The 17,474-nt window shown below is 55.5% G+C and overlaps 3 protein-coding genes across 6 annotated transcripts; 1 reads left to right on the forward strand and 2 right to left on the reverse strand.

Moving 5' to 3' along the window:
• The first annotated feature begins 748 nt into the window (after positions 1-748).
• On the forward strand, positions 749-8,218 carry KAT5 (lysine acetyltransferase 5). 3 transcript variants are annotated; one of them, XM_082660592.1, is made up of 14 exons: positions 749-939; positions 1,039-1,105; positions 1,431-1,499; positions 1,586-1,722; positions 2,013-2,168; positions 2,258-2,332; positions 2,442-2,516; positions 2,867-3,115; positions 3,189-3,278; positions 5,052-5,192; positions 5,273-5,366; positions 7,268-7,427; positions 7,562-7,643; positions 7,737-8,218. In XM_082660592.1, the coding sequence occupies exons 1-14, from the start codon at positions 928-930 to the stop codon at positions 7,869-7,871; spliced, it is 1,542 nt and encodes a 513-aa protein (XP_082516718.1). In that variant the 5' UTR covers positions 749-927; the 3' UTR covers positions 7,872-8,218. The 3 variants fall into 3 exon arrangements, with proteins under 3 accessions (XP_082516718.1, XP_082516717.1, XP_082516719.1); XM_082660591.1 differs by having other exon boundaries at positions 749-1,105; XM_082660593.1 differs by lacking the exon at positions 2,013-2,168 and having other exon boundaries at positions 749-1,105.
• A 116-nt stretch (positions 8,219-8,334) lies between these two features.
• RNASEH2C (ribonuclease H2 subunit C) lies at positions 8,335-9,630 on the reverse strand. Its single transcript, XM_082660594.1, has 4 exons — positions 9,408-9,630; positions 9,022-9,218; positions 8,822-8,941; positions 8,335-8,494 (listed from the first exon to the last, which is right to left on the reverse strand). Exons 1-4 carry the CDS (start codon positions 9,577-9,579, stop codon positions 8,468-8,470), a joined length of 516 nt encoding a protein of 171 aa, XP_082516720.1. The 5' UTR covers positions 9,580-9,630; the 3' UTR covers positions 8,335-8,467.
• A 3,462-nt stretch (positions 9,631-13,092) lies between these two features.
• On the reverse strand, positions 13,093-17,001 carry AP5B1 (adaptor related protein complex 5 subunit beta 1). 2 transcript variants are annotated; one of them, XM_082661281.1, is made up of 4 exons: positions 16,947-17,001; positions 16,385-16,552; positions 13,779-16,280; positions 13,093-13,242 (listed from the first exon to the last, which is right to left on the reverse strand). In XM_082661281.1, exons 2-3 carry the CDS (start codon positions 16,532-16,534, stop codon positions 13,797-13,799), a joined length of 2,634 nt encoding a protein of 877 aa, XP_082517407.1. In that variant the 5' UTR covers positions 16,535-16,552; positions 16,947-17,001; the 3' UTR covers positions 13,093-13,242; positions 13,779-13,796. The 2 variants fall into 2 exon arrangements, with proteins under 2 accessions (XP_082517407.1, XP_082517406.1); XM_082661280.1 differs by lacking the exon at positions 13,093-13,242 and having other exon boundaries at positions 13,289-16,280.
• Positions 17,002-17,474: the final 473 nt, after the last annotated feature.

The following is a 17,474-nucleotide window of genomic DNA, read 5'->3' on the forward strand; positions in this document are numbered from 1 at the left end:
TTTTTTTTTTTTTTTTTTTTTTGCGGTACGCGGGCCTCTCACTGCGGCCCCTCCCGCTGCGGAGCACAAGCTCCGACGCGCAGGCCCAGCCGCTCCGCGGCATGTGGGATCCTCCCGGACCGGGGCACGAACCCGCATCCCCCGCATCGGCAGGCGGACTCCCAACCACTGCGACATCAGGGAAGCCCATCACTCTTTAATATACTAGATAATTTATTTTTTAAATATATTTACTGTTTGTTATCTATACCCCTCTTTTTTTCTTCCCAACCTCCAAGAATGCAAGCTCCAGGAGGAGGAGATTATTTTATTCACTTATGTATTCCAGGCTCCTAGAATAGGGCCTGGCACATGGTAGGAGGTAACTAAGCACTTGTTGAATGTATAAATGAAAAATGTTGTAATTACTCTTATAATTAGCAACCTATTATACAAAACAACAAACCCATAAATCTTCCGTGACTCCCAGCCCTAAGGAATGAAGTCCACAACTTAGCGACGCGTTGCGTCCTTCAAGTCCCGGCCACTTCTCCAGACCCGCCCCCCACCTCCCGGCCGAGCACGCGCAGTTCACTCCCCGCGACGCATCGTTACGCCAGTAGGAGACGCCCCAGCCCGGCCTCCCTCAAAGCACTAACACCAGTCCCACGTGACCGGCGTCGCACCCAGTGAGCGTCACGTGACGGACTCAGTTTTCCTCCAATCGTTGTGCACGTTGTGGGGATTCCACCCAGGACCTGGCCTGAGACTTAAAACACACCATTCCCCCAGCAGCCAAACGGGCCGGCTCCGTCAGCAAGCTGGGCGGCGATGTCTCGCAAGTGTCCTCTCCTAAAGCCGCTTCGGGGAGGCCCGGGCCTACAACGTGTTCAGTCCCGGAAGTGACGTCTCCCAGAGGGGCCGGAAGTGGCAGTGGAGGGAGGGAAGATGGCGGAGGTGGTGAGTCCGGTGCCCGGGGCGGGGCGGAGGGAGCCAGGGGAGGTGGGTAGAGCCCGAGGCCCCCCAGTAGCCGACCCTGGCGCCGCGCTGTCTCCCCAGGGGGAGATAATCGAGGGCTGCCGCCTGCCCGTGCTGCGGCGGAACCAAGACAACGAAGATGAGTGGCGTGAGTGACGTCGGGGGGCGGGGCTAAAGAACCTGAGGGCGAGGGGCGGGGGAGAGTCAACCGAACCCAGGGGAGGGGGTGGGGCCTCTAGAATCCTGGAGCGGGCGGGGCGCAGATACTCAGGAGGGGCGTGGCTTTTAGCCGTTTGTGAGGGACCGGGCAGGGCTTGGAGAGGGGATGGCACTTGGTGACTAACGGGGGCTTGAGCGAGCGGTTCCAAGTGCTGGGGCTTAGGAATCGGGCCTCGTGGTGGAGTTCAGGTCGTAGGAGGGTGGAGCCTCATGGCCTGGTCTGTCTAAGGCTCTTGCCTCTGCTGTTCCCACAGCCCTGGCTGAGATACTGAGCGTGAAGGACATCAGTGGCCGGAAGCTTTTCTACGTCCATTACATTGACTGTGAGTTCTGGGCCGGGATGAGGTGGGGCCGCAGGGTTGCGGGGCAGCCTCTGGCACTCCTTCCTGAGCCATCCCCACTGCTGCAGTCAACAAACGCCTGGATGAATGGGTGACCCACGAGCGGCTGGACCTAAAGAAGATCCAGTTCCCCAAGAAAGAGGCCAAGACCCCCACCAAGAACGGACTTCCTGGGTCCCGCCCCGGCTCTCCAGAGAGAGAGGTGGTGAGTAGGTCCCCTGCTTCACCTCCTCTCTCCTGCCTCCTACTTTTCAAATCTCTTGGCCTCAGTGGCTCCTGGATGGGCTGGAGGCTGTGCCCTCCCACCCTGGCATCAGCTTGTGAAGGATGGGGGCCAAATTGCAGATGTAGTTTCCAGAGTCCAGTGGCTGTTCCTGTGTCCTTGAAAGGGCAGAGGGTGGGGTTTGATCACTCCATGCTGAGGGGGCCCTACTCCCCTTCCTGATCCCACCACCAACCCCGCCCCAGAGGAAGACCCTGGACCTATCTCTACAGCCGGCCTCCGCCCAGGCCAGCGGGAAGACCTTGCCAATCCCGGTCCAGATCACACTCCGCTTCAACCTGCCCAAGGAGCGGGAGGCCATTCCCGGCGGCGAGCCCGACCAGCCGCTCTCCTCCAGCTCCTGCCTGCAGCCCAACCACCGCTCAACGGTACCCTCAGCAATTCCAGGGACCTTGCTTTCCTCTCAGGTCCCACCTTCTCTACCTTCTGACCCACCTGTCCTGGTTTCTTTCTGCAGAAACGGAAGGTGGAGGTGGTTTCACCAGCGACCCCAGTGCCCAGCGAGACAGCCCCAGCCTCAGTTTTTCCCCAGGTGAGTCCCCCAAACCATCTCTTTTTCCCTCCCCTTCTTCTAACCTCTGGTAGCCCCTTTTGGGCTCATTTCACAGCTATGTTTTCTATTCCTACTTTTTCATCTGCAGAATGGATCAGCCCGTAGGGCAGTGGCAGCTCAGCCAGGGCGGAAGCGAAAATCGAATTGCTTGGGCACTGATGAGGTAGGTCTGAGGAAGAGGGAAGCTGGGTGAAAAGGAGGGGACATAGGCAGGGCGGAGACTTTAGTGACTAGTTTAAAAATGAACAAGGGGTGCTGAGCAGAGATGGCGTTGGTGGGACTGGGAGTGAGGCGGAGCTGGTTCAGATCAGGCATTGGGTGATTTTTTCTACATTCCAAATGAAAACTTTCCAAGTCTTGGTTTCTTTAACTGGAAAGTGGGGATTTTAGTACCTCCCCCAATAGGTTTGCTGTTAGGTTTGAACAAGGAAACCTGTGGAAAGGCTGTGAGCTGCAAAGTGCCCTGCTTGAATTGTCTCCTGTAACCTGGTGTCTTCCACCGGCCTTGGGCAGGACTCGCAGGACAGCTCAGATGGAATACCGTCAGCTCCTCGCATGACTGGGAGCCTGGTGTCTGACCGGAGCCACGACGACATTGTCACCCGGATGAAGAACATCGAGTGCATCGAGCTGGGCCGGCACCGCCTCAAGCCCTGGTACTTCTCTCCATACCCACAGGAGCTCACCACGCTGCCCGTCCTCTACCTCTGCGAGTTCTGCCTCAAGTACGGCCGAAGCCTCAAGTGTCTGCAGCGTCACTTGGTATGAGGGGTCCCAGGAGGCCATTCTCCTAGCAACCCCCCACCCCCGCCCCTAATTCTCCTCTCTTCCTCAGACCAAGTGTGACCTGCGACATCCTCCAGGCAACGAGATTTACCGAAAGGGCACCATCTCCTTCTTTGAGATCGATGGACGTAAGAACAAGGTCAGTGGCTGAGGGGCAGCGGGGAGTCCTTGTCGCCGGGAGTCTGAGGGAGTCGAGTGAGCAGCTTCTTCCAGCTCAGGAAAACACTGACCATTGTGGCTGACAGATCTGTTCACCCCATTTACTGCATTCCTGCTGTAGGGCAGGTGGTGGGAGATACTGTACAAGGTGAATTGGACAAAATCTCTGCTGAGAGCTCACAGGGGAAAACAGACATGCTAATGGCTGCATAGATCCCAGTGTGATACGTGTCATGAAACACAAAGGGTGGGTTATCAGGATCCAGAAGAGGTGGACAGCAAAGCTTCACAGAGGAGGTAACCTTTGAGCCGTGACACAGGCAGTGGGTTCTGAAGGGCAGGAATGGATGCTGACTCCAGAGATACTGCGGGTTCAGTTTCAGACCACCACAATCAGGTGAACATCGAAATAAAGCAGTCACACAATATTTTTGGCTTCCCTGAGCATATCAAAGGTACATGTACGCTGTGCCGTAGTCCGTTAAGCGTGCAGTAGCATTGTGTCTAAAAAAACAATTGTAGTGGTAACATTGAGAATCACTGGTCACCATAACAAATATAATAAGGAAAAAGTTTGTAATATTATTGCAAGAATTATAAAAATGTGACACAGACATGAAGTGAGCACATGCTTTTGGAAAAATGGCAGTGATAGACTCAATGCAGGGTTGCCACAAACCTTCAGTTTGTAAAAAAAATGCGTTATCTGTGAAATGCAAAAAAATGTGCAGAGACCGTGTAAAAGGCGAAGATCCTTTCTTCTGGCTGGAGGGCAGACAGGATGCGGCAAGGCTGTCTTACGTGGGACAGAGCTCAGGTGGAGGGCAGACAGGATGCGGCAAGGCTGTCTTACGTGGGACAGAGCTCAGGTGGTGGGATTGAGGTCAGCTGGGAAGTGGGGACACTACAGGTTTGGGGCTTCAAACCTGCCTTAGTCTGGCTGTGGGGAGGAAGAAGGGCATAACCTGGAGGGACTTTAAAAGTGAAATGCCTCCATTCTTGGGGCCTGGAGGGCGGGGAGGGAGAGGCAGTCACCTAGACTGCCAGGGGACAGCTCTTGCTTGGGTGCTGGGGGGACTTGAGAGGAAGATGCTGCTTTAACCACTGTTAACTGTATTAAGTGTGTGGGCTCGGGTATCCAAATGGCCGTGTCCAGCAGGTGCTTAAAAAGCCAAATCTGAAATCTAGGAAAGTTGTGAGACTAGAAGTAAAGTAGCAAGATTAATAATTTTGCTGGGGCAGCCCTTGAGGCAGTTATTTTGTCAAATTCCGGAATTCTTTACCCCTGTTGTAGAAGAGCAGATCAGTTCTCAAGAGATGTGACTGGGGGTTGCAGAGTGTTGTTTTTTTGACAACCAGTTTCCTAAGACTGTCACACAGGCGGAGCTTTTCTCATAATCCTTGGTCAGTCTTTCTTTGTAGGGACACATCAGTTTCTTGACTGGTACCTGTGGCAGAGGGCAGTGGAGGCTTCCAGGCCAGAGTTAGATGGGGTATGGAGAGCACGAGTAGACCTGCCCAGCTCACCGGGGGGCGGGTGCTTGAACACCATCACACAGCTGAAACGTGGGCTCCTGGACACTAAGAAAGGCCCGTGCGCTGGACACACTGACCAATGGACTGGGTCAGGCCCCAGGGAGGAAGGCTTCTCACCTATCAGCCTGGGGGACAAAGAAGCTTCAGGCTGACCCTGGCCCAACGGCCATGCTCAAGGCTGGGTACCCAGGGTGGTGACAGACCTTTTCGTTTGCAGAGTTACTCCCAGAACCTGTGTCTTCTGGCTAAGTGTTTCCTCGACCACAAGACGCTGTACTATGACACAGACCCTTTCCTCTTCTACGTCATGACGGAGTATGACTGCAAGGGCTTCCACATCGTGGGCTACTTCTCCAAGGTGAGTGCTCTTCCAGGCTGTCCTCAGTCCTGCCCTGAGCTAGGTCCCTTCCCTCACACTCACCTGCCTCTCTTTTCCAGGAAAAGGAATCCACAGAAGACTACAACGTGGCCTGCATCCTGACCCTGCCTCCCTACCAGCGTCGGGGCTACGGCAAGCTGCTGATCGAGTTCAGTGAGTACCTGTGCTGCTGGCCGGGGGCTGGGGGCAGGTCCTGGGAGGCCCAGGCCCCATCGCTGTCTCACGCACAGATGCTGCACACAGACATGTCGGGTTGCTGTGTTCTCAGCCCTGGCTGTGCAGTCCAGTCACCAGGGGAACTGGCTAGAAATAAAGATGAGACTCTCCCAAGGTTCTCTCCGTACTGGGGTGACTGCCCTGTTCATCTGGACTAGGTTTTCAGCTCCTCATAGTTCCTTGGCCAAGGTTCTAAGTACCACTCAACTTTTCCCAAATCTGAGTTGTCTGCTCCTGCCCAGGGCACGGGCAGAAGCCGAGTGAGCCACTCCTGCTCAGCTGTCTGGTCCTATGCGGTTATACACGTTCCTGGGCAAGGACCTGTGGTTTATTTTCCTACTTGTTCTCTGAGCCTTGGGGACAGCAGACGTCACGTCAAACGTGACTCACAGGGATCTGGCCTCTGCCCTTCATCAGACGTGAACTCTTCATTAGCCCCCAAGGCCCCCTCTTGCTTCCCAGCCTCTTACCGTCATTCCATTCAACTCACCACTCACTGCATCCTTGGGATAACCAAACTCTGACCCGGGAGATGAGGGAGGCTTAGCTGTCTGGTGAAGACTTGGAGGCTTGACTTGATCACCGACATGTTCTGAGAAATTTTATTGGTATAGAAACATGCCAAGATGTGGTCACATCCTCAGGAAACCTTCTGCCTGAAGAGCAGAAGGTTGCTGAAAGTCAGTCTAGCCTTGGAGCTCAGCCCTCAGTGGAGATGGGATGTGTGCGGGGCCACCAAGGAAATGTGCTCAGTTGTGCCCGGCAGGAGCAGACAGGGCACTAGAAGCACCATTCCAGGCAGCTCCAGAGGGTGGGTCGGTTGTTGACTGGGAGGGGCTGGGAGCTCCTGCAGCTGAGGAGGCAAGTGTGGCCTCCAGTTGATCTGTCAGGACTCTGCATGCACTCCCCCCAAAGTTGAGTAAGAACTCAAGTGTGCCCCTTCCCTCTTCCGTGCTTTCTTCCTCCAAAGCACAAGTCTCTCTGTCCTCCCCACCGGGCTGCTTGGTGAAAGTCACAGGAAGTTGGGCAAGAGGGTCAGACTGGCTGATAAAGATGAATCAAGGGGGAAAGGAGAAAGGGCTACGATCCAACACAAGGCTCATTATGACTGAGGATAAAGAAGGGCTTCTAGAAGTAGTGGAGACATCTCAGGGGAAATGACGGGGAAATGAATACTGTCCAAGAGATGTGAAACCGCTCAGGGTTTTGCATGGCCTGAGGGTCTCACCAGGAACTGCCTGCCAGTGCCCAGTGGTCAGCAGGGTAGAGGAGGGCACAGCAGTCAGAATGGGAGGGAGAGAGCCACTGGAGAGGTAGCTACTGCTGAGGAATGGCCTCCCTCTGACTTGGGAAGTGCTTTGGCGCCCTTCTTGCTTCCTCCCAGCCATCCAGTCAGGCCAGCCTGGTCTTAGAGCAGCTGATGCTTCTCAGGTCACAGCTGAGGAACTGATTTGACTGAGAATGCAAGCATCCTCAGGCCTGGACCAGAGGTGGGGTCTTCCCCTCTTCTCTCCTCACATATCCAGGCGCAGAGTCTGGTATGACTGAGGCAAGTTGGAGGCACGCACTTTCCACAAACCATTTTCTCTGCACTCCCCGCATCCCACCTGTAAGCCCTCACTGGCTTTTAATTGATTGTAGCTACTTCTCTCAGTGCCCTCAGCACACAGGTGAACAGTACGCTCACTAGTCCTTTACAAGGAAACTGAGGCACAGAACTACCACATGGCAGGCCCAGAATGGAAGCCATGCAGTCTACCTCTGCAACCTGCATTCCTAAACGATGGCTGCATAACGCTGTGATTGCTTACCCACCCCCTCCTGCTCCATTGCTTTAGGCTATGAACTCTCCAAAGTGGAAGGGAAAACGGGGACCCCTGAGAAGCCCCTCTCGGATCTTGGCCTCCTATCCTACCGAAGCTACTGGTCCCAGACCATTCTGGAGATCTTGATGGGGCTGAAGTCAGAGAGCGGGGAGAGGCCGCAGATCACCATCAAGTGAGCCTGGCCCTGCCTGCCCGGGGGTGCATGGCATGACCTGTCTGTTCCCGGGCTTTCTCACTCTTCGGGCTACTGGGGGCCTGGGGTGGAGATGTAGGCCCCCAGGGGACCTGATCTTTGCCCTCCCACAGTGAGATCAGTGAAATTACCAGCATCAAGAAGGAGGATGTCATCTCCACTCTACAGTACCTCAACCTCATCAACTACTACAAGGTAGGGAGGCAGGCAGGGGGAGACAGGTGTGTGTAGGGGTGCAGAGAGCAGGCCCCACGTGGGCTGACCTGCCTGGCCCCGTCTCCTGTCCAGGGCCAGTATATCCTCACACTGTCGGAGGACATCGTGGATGGGCACGAACGGGCTATGCTCAAGCGGCTTCTTCGGATCGACTCCAAGTGTCTGCACTTCACTCCCAAGGACTGGAGCAAGAGGGGAAAATGGTGACCAGGCACTGCCCGTGGCAGTGCCAGCAAAGCCAGCAGAACTGCGGCTGACGGCCCATCCCTCCCCCACTGGGGTCTCCAAGAGGCGTGCCAAGGGAGAGAGGGCAGAGGACAACTCCACAAGGAGAGGACAGGCCTGGTAAAGGCCTGCTGGTGCCTAGCACCAGGGCGAGCTCAGGGCTCAGGTCAACTCCAAGGTCGGCTGGCCGCAGGCCCAGGCCTGCTGTGAACCAGGGACCAGAGGGAGCCAGGCAGCTGTGTACAGTGAGATGGGGGGTGCGGGTGGCTTGTATAGAGGACTGGTGGCTGTACAAATTTCTTTTGTAAAGTAGAAGCTGGGGGTGGGGTGGGGTGGGAACTGGCTGCAGAATTCTGGCCTCTCTTGCCCCACTGCCCCCTGGCAATAAATTGTTTCTATAGGTCAGAGCTGTGAAAGGTCCTTGTGGGAAAATGGGCAGTGCTGGATCCAAGGTGCTGGCGAACTTACAGGTGTTCTGTGAAGAGCTCCTTTATTGGGGTGATGGAATCAGGCTCCAAAGTGAAGAAGGGTTTACTGGGATGAAGGGATCGGTGGCTTTCAGTTTCAAGCTCTGGTTCTCAGTCCTCGGGTACCTCTGCGTGAATCTGCAACAGGAATCACCTCTACTATTGAATTTCTGCAGTATAGTGACTGGGTGGCCCAGATCCTCAGGGGAGAGACCCAGCTGCTCAAAATCATAGCCCTTCTAGAAGGCCAGAGAAGAGTGGTGGGGAAGCCATGCTGCCCCTACCCAGTCTAATCCTCCAGTCAGACCCAGGTTCCATGTGCCCCATTGTTCTCCCCAGCCCCGAAGCCCCCAGATTCACTCAGGGACAAGATTCTGGACAACTTAGGAAACCACCTTGAAGGGGCGGGGCGGGGGTGGGGGTTAGATGGCGTCTGGGAGGGAGGGGGCCCATCCATGTACTCACCGCTGCAGCGAGGCTGGGCCAGGTCAGGGCCCCACGCACTTTGGCATCGGGACCGGGGATAGTCTCCAGGCCCCACAGGGTGAAGCTGCTGAAACTGGCTGTGGCTCCAATAAAGCGGTCCTGGGGAAGGGGCCCCGGCTCAGCATCGAGGCCGCCGCTCCCACCCGCGCTCCCTTGCAACCCTGTACCCCCGTGCTCACGAAGTCGCGCTCCAGCGCCTCCGGGGGCTCCACCAGTTCCCGCTCCTCTTGCTCGTCATCCTCCAAACCCTCCGAGAAGTCCTGCTTCCCCAGCAACACCTCTCCCTTCTCTTCTGTCATCACATATCCCACGAGGCCGGGCGGCACCACCACCTCCTCGCCGCGTAGACTGCGGCCCCGGAACGACACTTCCAGTCCTGGAGGAGGCAGGCGAAGGGCCCCAGTGAGGGTCTGATCCAGGCCTACCGGAGCAAGCCCGGTAGCCGCCCTCCCGCCACCTTCGGTGGACCACGATCCCCGGGAGCCCTCGCGCCGCTCCTCGCGGAGGAGAGCGCGGCGCCGGCGCGGGGGCTGCCGGGAGCCGTAGTCCAGCCGAGAGCGCTCACCGTCGGGACCCTGGCGGATGGCCGGGGTGAAGAAGAGCCCCACGGGGGCGGGCCGGTTAACCAGAACCTCGCAGGGCAGAAGGTGCAGCAAGATGGGGGCGGGATCGCGCAGCGTAACAGGGCGCAGGTGGACGCGGCGCTTGTCGACGGCTTCCCCGTCGCTGCTTTCCATTGTCCGTCGCGACCCCGTTGCTCGCAGGCTAAGGCCGAAGCTGGCGCGTAAAGCGCGCGGAGCCTGTCGGGAGGCCTGGGGCAGTCAGCGCAGAGCCTCCTGGGAAGCGTAGGCCTCTCTGACGCTCCTCTGCAATACCGCCTGTGTTCGAGCCCCAGATTTTTTTCTTGAAAATTTTTTTCCAATAGTATATTTTTATTGTGAAACATCAACACGATCCCTGAGAGTTCACTTTTTATATATTGACTGGTAGAGAGTGTTTTGTTTTGTCTTGTTTGTGTGTGTGTGTTTAACTAGGGATATCAACCCTTCCTCAAATGTGTTGAAGATACTTTACCCGAGTTTGTCTTACAAACTTCTGTATTGGTCATTTTTATTACAGAGAAGACTTTTATTTTTTGTAGTCAAATATATAAGCGTTTTCGTTTCATGTCTAGTTTTCGCAGTACTCTTTCCCTTTTGACTTCTTAACTCTTCTTTAATGTTTATTTGTCCTGATACCCAACTTAAATAGATTTTGGGAAGTACTCTCATAAAACGAACCCATACATAACTGGTAATTAACATTAAAATTGCATTTAATTTATAGATTTGAGAAAGAGAAAAGCATCCTCGGACATCCAGGAGCTGGCCTTGGTGTTCTGTTGAACATGAACAATTTCACAGAACATAGACATCAGACAAGGTCACTCTGTGATGTGAAGGATCAAAACAAAAACAAGATCATTCTGTAATCATGTGAACACTGACAAAGACACAAATATTGTCCAACACACAAAAATAATGAAAATCCCTCTATCTTGGATAATATAAGTTTCTGTTGCTACTTCACCAATTGCAGCTTTAGCCTCCGTATAGTTAAGATCTGTTAACATATCCCATCATAGAAATACTCCCACTTGCTGACAGCATCCAATCCAGAGAAAAGTCCTACTTCTTTAAACCCTCCCTCATATCCCCAACACAAGCCCAAATCCTAGAAATCCTTCCTAATCCCTTCTTACTGAGATACCCCACACTGCAAAACTAATAACTACAGATGTGTGCCTGGTGGTCTTTGGCTGGAGGGTATTGACAGATTGAATAGAATTTTGCTTTCATTTTCTACCAAGCATAAGATACATAATACCATTTATTTATGTCTCCTTTTATGTCTTATCCGTACGGTTGTGAGGTTTTCTTCTTTTATACATATTTTAAAGTTTATTCCTAGATAGCTTATATTGTTTCTATTACAAACAAGATCCTTTTTCTCTTTTTTTCCTTTTACATTCTGATTATTATTTATCTATAGCAGAGGTTGATTAACCTCACATTTGTTCTCTGACACAAGTACTCAGCTTTGTCATTGTAGCCATAGAGGGCTTCCCTGGTGGCACAGTGGTTTAGAGTCTGCCTGCCGATGCCACGGGACACGGGTTCGTGCCCCGGTCCGGGAAGATCCCACATGCCGCGGAGTGGCTGGGCCCGTGAGCCATGGCCGCCGAGCCTGTGTGTCCGGAGCCTGTGCTCCGCAACGGGAGAGGCCACAACAGTGAGAGGCCCGCATACCGCAAAAAAACCACAAAAACAAACAAACAAAAAAACATAGACAATATGTAAATAAATAAGCATGGCTGTGTCCCAATATAACTTTATTTACAAAAACACAGTGGGCTGAAAAAAAAAAGTGGACTGGATTTGGCCTGTAGGCCATAGTTTTCAGGAAATCTATTGATTCTTATTTATGGCTGTACTGGGTCTTCGTTTCTGTGCGAGGGCTTTCTATAGTTGCGATGAGCGGGGGCCACTCTTCATCGCGGTGCGCGTGCCTCTCACTATCGCGGCCTCTCTTGTTGCGGAGCACAGGCTCCAGACGCGCAGGCTCAGTAATTGTGGCTCACGGGCCCAGCTGCTCCGCAGCATGTGGGATCCTCCCAGACCAGGGCTTGAACCTGTGTCCCCTGAACTGGCAGGCAGACTCTCAACCACTGCGCCACCAGGGAAGCCCTAAAAGATTTACTTTTACTTTATGTGATTATTTACATTTCCAAAATCAAACTACAAAGTAAGATCTATTTAGAGAAACCTAGTGTCTATTCCTGTTCCTTGCAAACAGTTCTCTCCTGCCCTATGTGATCTTTTAAATATTTTAGTTCATCCTTCCATTGTTTACTCTTTTAAAGTGTTAGCATACATTTATGTATATTGAATTCAATTTCCTAATATTTTTTTGTGGAGGATTTTTGCACCTATGTTCATGAGTGATATTGATCTGTAGTTTCCTTTCTCGTGATGTCTTTATCTGGTGTTGGTATTAGGATAATGCTGGTCTCATAGAATGAATTAGGAAGTGTTCCCTCTGCTTCTATTTTCTGGAAGAGATTGTAAGGAATTGTTATTCTTTCTGAAATGTTTTTTCACAAGAAGAATTCACCAGGGAACCATCTCGGCCTGTTGCTTTTTTTTTTTTTTTTTTAGGAGATTTTCACTAATTTTTGTTGTTGTTCATTTTAAGAAATTTTTTTTTCAGCTTTACTGAGGTATAACTGACAAATAAAATTGTTAAGATATTTAAAGTGTACATCATGATGATTTGATATATGTGTCACCTCACATTATCTATTATTATGTTAACAATATACAGTATTAACCATTATAACTATTAATTATTGATTCACTTCCTCGAGATAGCTCTATTCAGATTATCTATTTTCCTTTGTGTAAGTTTTGTTACTTTGTGTCGTTCAAGGAATTGGTCCATTTCATTTAAGTTATCAGATTGTGGGCATAGAATTGTTCATAATATTTATTATCCCTTTAACGTCCATGGGCTCAGTAGTGATGACCTCTCTTTTATTTCTGGTATTAATAATTTGTGCTCTCTTTTTTTCTTAGTTAGCCTAGCTAGAGGCTTATCAATTTTACTGATATTTTCATAGAACCAGCTTGTGGTTTCGTCGATTTTCTCTGAATTCCTCCTTTCGATTTCACTGATTTCTGCTTTAATTTTTATTTATCTTCCTCTACTTGCTGTAGGCTCGTATTACTCTTCTTTCTCTAGTAACCTAAAGTAAAAGGTTAGATTATTGACTTTTATATCTTTCTTCTTTTCTAATATATTCATTTAATGCCACAAACCTCACTCCAAGTATTGCTTTCACTGAATCACACAGATTTTGACAAGTTGCATTTTCATTTGCATTTAGTTCAGGATATTTTAAAATTTCCCATGGGGCTTCTTTGACCCATGTGTTATACAGAAGTATGTTGCTTAATCTCCAAATATTTGGGAATTTTCCAGCTGTCATTCTGTCATGATTTCTACTTTAATTCCATTGTGGTCCAAAAGCAGACTCCTGTTCTTTTAAATTTGTTAAGGTGTGTTTTATGGCCCAAAATGTGGTCTGTCGCAGTGGATGTTCCATGTGCACTTGAGAACATGTATTCTTCTCTTGTTGGATACAATATTCTATAATCTTTTTTTTTTAATGAGTAACGTTCTTTATTTATTTATTGGCTGCGTTGGGTCTTTGTTGCTGCGCGGGCTTTCTCTAGTTGCGATGAGTGGGGGCTACTCTTCATTGTGGTGTGTGGGTTTCTCATCGCGGTGGCTTCTCTTGTTGCAGAACGCAGGCTTCAGCAGTTGTGGCACGTGGGCTCGGTAGTTGTGGCTCACGGGCTCTAGAGGAAGGGGCCACCAGGCCACTGCAGCCTCCTCTGTTTCTGCCCATTGGTCCCTCGTCCTATCTAGCCTGAGCTCCCTGTGCAGAGACCCTGCAAACCTCTGGAGTTGAAAAGCACTGGCTCACAGGTCAGGAGGCCCAAGTCCAGCTTCACTCTCATTCCTAAATTGCTGGGTGGCTTTGAGCAAGGCTTTTCCCTCTCTGGGAGGCAAAGATGTGGATATTTTTTCTCCTGCCTCTTGGGCAGGGATTCTAGAGAATCCTAGTATATCCGGGCAGGAAGGAACTTTCATGCCCTGCAGTCTGCGGGTTCCTAGCTTGGAAGCTTTCCTGGAGCCTCTGACCCCCATCCCACTGTGCCTTCCCCCAACCAGGGCCCAAAAGAAAACAAACCAGTGAGGATTCTTAGCAAATATAGGGGGCTTTTTGTTTTGTTTTGTTTTGTTTTTACAGAAAGGAGCTACGGGGCTGTATCCTGGCTCTCAGCAGCACTTCTTGGGCAAGAGCCTGCAAAGGCCGCAGTCCTGCTCCTACCTGTGCCAGCCCTGGGGCTCAGCCAGCCGCTGACAGCCCCCGGAGGTAGTCCCCCACCAGAGGCAGCACGGCCCAGTCATCAGTCCGCAGGGCCACAGGCACTCCGTCTGCCTGGGCTGCTTCCAGCCGCAGCAGCAACCGCGAGTCTGGGGGCAGACGGATGGCTATAAGGTAGCTGGTCGGGGGTTGGGCCACCACCACAAAGGGCTCCAGGTGGCGGGACACCAAGGCCTCCAGCCCATGTGGCCCTAGAGGGCACCACAGGCGACTCTCGGTGCCCTTTGGCAGGCAGGAGTCCCAGAGCTCCTCGAAGAAGCCCAGCTTGGCCCCCTCGGGGGGCTGGGGGAAAGGCAGAAAGAGGTCAGCGAAGTTCACAAGCAGGGGTGGCAGGTGAGCATGGCAGGTGAGGCCGCTGGGTGTGGTGTACAGGGCGCGCACAGCCAGCCTCGCGGGAGCCGGGCGTCGGGGCTGCAGAGGCAGCAGCAGAGGGCGGGTGGGGCGGCCGGGGCACAGGCACGGCACGTGCACAGCCCCCAAGGGTGCATAGAGCTGTCTTTCCACACGGAAGCGCAGTTCCAGAGAATACACCTGCTCCAGCACCTCCACCTGGAGCTGCAGCACTGGGACCGGGCCCTTGGCTCTGTGGGGACCCATGCTTAGCCGAATCGGGGCCGGGGCCTCCTGCACCATCAGCGCTGCAGCAAAGCCCTGGTTCTCGGCCACCAGTGAAGAGGCCAGTGCAGGTGCGGCAAGGGAGGGGCCCAGGGCCACCCCCAGCTTGGGCTTTTCCAGGTGGGCCAGGAGGATGTAGTAGAGGCGCGCGTGGTCCCGCCCATCAGGGTCCTCCAGCTGCCTGGCCAGGGCTTGCAGCAAGTCCGCCAGGCCTCCTCCAACACCTGCCCGCAGCAGGGCCCGGCAGACCTGTAGGAGGGCCTGCTGGAGGCCCCAGTCCGTGCAGCGAGCAGCTGCAGCCTGCAGGAAGCCAAGGGTGGCACTCTGGGCATCCCCATCTGCCACCCTTGCCAGCATCTGCAGGTGCCAACGAAGGGCCTCATCCCTGCCTGGCCTGGACACCACCTCCTGCCGCAAGACCACCTTTAAGGGTTCCCCCAGCTCAGGGCCCACCCGATCCAAGAGATCCACGAAATGGGGAGCCAGTGCAGGCCGGGCTCGGTACAGCTGAGCCAGTCCGTGGGTCAAGGGTGTCAGCACCACAGGTTGCCCGGCCAGGCAGCGAGCAACGAGGTAGGAGGCCTGGAAGCAGAGAGTGGCTAAGGCCCGGGGGCCACCATCCAGGGCTGCCCTCTGCCGCAGGCCAGCCAGTAGCTCCTCCAGGTACTGCCGGGGGCTCTGATCCTGGCCCTTTTCCTCCTTTTCTTCGTCTTCCACACAGAGGAGGCACAGCAGATGCAGGCGGGCCAGCAGGGCCATCGGGTCATGCAGGAGACTGGGCAGGAGGCCACGGCATAGCTGGAACCCCAGCAATAGCGGGGCAGCCTCCTCGCCTGCGGGCCCCAGCGGCCAGTTCTCAGGGAAGTTCAAGAGGCAATGCAGGTAGAAGAGATGGGCGGGCAGGGGCAGGGCCGGGTGCTGGGCAGCCAAGGTGAGCCGGCGAAGCAGCAAGGCCTCATCCTGGGCTGTGAACAGTGCCTCACCGAAGGCCGCCTTCAGAGCCAGGACGGCGTGCAGCAGCGTCAGCTGTGCTGTGCCCAGCAGCCGTACCAGCTGTGGCTTGAAGAGCACTGGTGGCTGTCCCCGAAGACCCCGCAGGGCCCAGCCCAGCAGCCACAGAAGCTGGGCCTGGGCCACAGGAGTGAGCAGGTAGGAGATGTCCAGAAGCTGGGCCACGGCAGCCCGCAGCTCCCGGGCCTCCTCAGGACTGAGCTCCAGCATGGCAAGGCAACACTCCCCCTCCTCAGCTGCTGGCCAACTGGGTGCCTGGGGCTGAAGGTGGGCATCACCCTCCTCAGCTAGCATCCAGTTCCAGGGACCACCCTCGGTGGGACAGCCCCCAGCCACGAGCAGGCCCTGCAGGCCAGCCCTGGCCCTGGCCTGTATCACCAAGGCGTTTCGTAGGGCAAGTGCCAGCAGCAGGCTGAGTGGCTGTACAGCGGCCTCCTGCCCCAGCAGGCCCCGAAGCAGCCCCAGACAGCCCCCCAGCAGCCCAGGCTTGCAGCTCTCCAGCTCCCGCAGGCACTCCCACGCTGTGGCCTGCAGGGGCCGCTGTTCCGAGGCAGGACCGAAGCTTCTCCCCAAATCGCGGCCCGAGGCCAAGCCCAGCAGCAGGGGCAAGAGCCGGCGGGAGGCTCTCGAGGTGGGGCCCAACGCACCTCCTGCCGCCAAGGCTGTGGTGGCCGCCAGCAGAAGGGGCCGCCGCAGAGCCGAGGGCCGCGGGGGTAGAAGGACCAGGGTATCCAACAAGGAGGTGGCGGCTACTTCGGCCGCAGGAGCGTCCGGCCACAGCTGCGCTGGGTACTCCAAGCTCAGAGCCAGCAAGGAAACCTGGGGATAGGGGATTCTGGGTGGGAATTACGAAGCTGAGGTTCACGGCACGGCAGGCTGAAGGGACCACGTGGGCCAGGACAAAGGTCACGCGCAGGGCCTACCTTAGTTGGCTCGCTCAGCTTCTCACTCCTCAGGTCGCTCAGCAGGTGACGACCCAGATCCTCACCCTCAGGACCTGCCATGAAGGCGGACGGGCTGGCCCGGAAGGTGCCCAGGCGCTGGGCCCAGGTTTCCCGGCTCGTGGGTCCCATGGTCAGGCACGCAAGTCCCTGCAGAAGAGCGAGGGAGGATCAGACGTGCGGCCTGGAGACGCGCGGGGCCCCAGGGCCGCCAGAGGGCGCGCGAGCCCCTGCGCCAACCCCGAAGGGGCCACTGTCACCCCAGGGCCGCCTAGCAGATCCCAACCGCCCTCGGCCACGCGCAGAGGCCAGCGGGGACCTCGCAGCCGGGTCCCGAGATGAAACCCAGAGGTTTCGGGGGTGACGCTAGGGCGGGCCGCCAGGGTCCCCGGGGTGAGGAGGGCTGGCTAGCAGGGGCGGGGGTGCCGGGCAGGCAGCTAGCGCAGGGGTGCGTGCCGAGAGCTCATTAGGCCGCCTGCCTGCAGCCGGTACCGAAGCCACAGCACCGCCCCGGCGCCCGCGGTAACGGGTTGACCGCTCTCACCCTGCCTGACCCAGCGGCCGCTGGCGATCTGGCCGGCCGGCTACTTCCGGGCTGGCGGCGCTGGGCGGGGTGGGGCGGAGCGCGCGGCGCGTGGGCGGCCGAACTGAGGCGGGTCCCTCTCGGGGGCGGGGCCGTAACGGGGCCACCGCCTCCCCCGCCCTCCGGGCCGCCGCCCCCCCGCCCTCCCTGCTGGGAGGTGAAGACCTGTTGGTTTCGCTGGGGCTAACTGTCCCGCTGTACCCCCTTTCCCGGAACCGCCGCAGGCCCAGGCGGAGGCGGTGGAGTTGGGTGGGCCTGGGCTCCCGGATGCCAGGGTCCCCACTGCGTGCGGACTGCAATCTCAGGGCGCTCCGGCGGACAGCGGCCCGGGCCCCGCCCGCGCCTGCCAGACTGCTGAGGATGGCAACCAGCGCGCCCCGCGCCGGCGCCCGGGCGCGGCGCACCCTGCGCCAGCCGCCCGCGGCCCCTGGGGGTGACGCGGATTGGAGTCCTTGGGGCTCCCCTTGTGGCCGCTGGGGGGTGTACAAG

This window comes from Grampus griseus, assembly GCF_964374135.1.
Source record: "Grampus griseus genome assembly, chromosome: 8".
Taxonomy (NCBI): Eukaryota; Metazoa; Chordata; class Mammalia; order Artiodactyla; family Delphinidae; genus Grampus; species Grampus griseus.

Bases quoted from the DNA above. Each gene is read 5' to 3' on its own strand.
- KAT5 (XM_082660591.1), top strand. From the start codon at position 928: ATGGCGGAGGTGGTGAGTCCGGTGCCCGGGGCGGGGCGGAGGGAGCCA. The intron at 2,333-2,441 runs GTGAGTCCCCCA...TTTCATCTGCAG, and splicing joins CAGCCTCAGTTTTTCCCCAG to AATGGATCAGCCCGTAGGGC. The intron at 5,193-5,272 runs GTGAGTGCTCTT...TCTCTTTTCCAG, and splicing joins TCGTGGGCTACTTCTCCAAG to GAAAAGGAATCCACAGAAGA.
- RNASEH2C (XM_082660594.1), bottom strand. From the start codon at position 9,579: ATGGAAAGCAGCGACGGGGAAGCCGTCGACAAGCGCCGCGTCCACCTG. The intron at 9,219-9,407 runs GTGAGCGCTCTC...TGCCTCCTCCAG, and splicing joins CATCCGCCAGGGTCCCGACG to GACTGGAAGTGTCGTTCCGG. The intron at 8,495-8,821 runs GTGAGTACATGG...TTCCTGTTGCAG, and splicing joins GGCCCAGCCTCGCTGCAGCG to ATTCACGCAGAGGTACCCGA.
- AP5B1 (XM_082661281.1), bottom strand. From the start codon at position 16,534: ATGGGACCCACGAGCCGGGAAACCTGGGCCCAGCGCCTGGGCACCTTC. The intron at 16,281-16,384 runs GTAGGCCCTGCG...CCCTATCCCCAG, and splicing joins AGCTGAGCGAGCCAACTAAG to GTTTCCTTGCTGGCTCTGAG.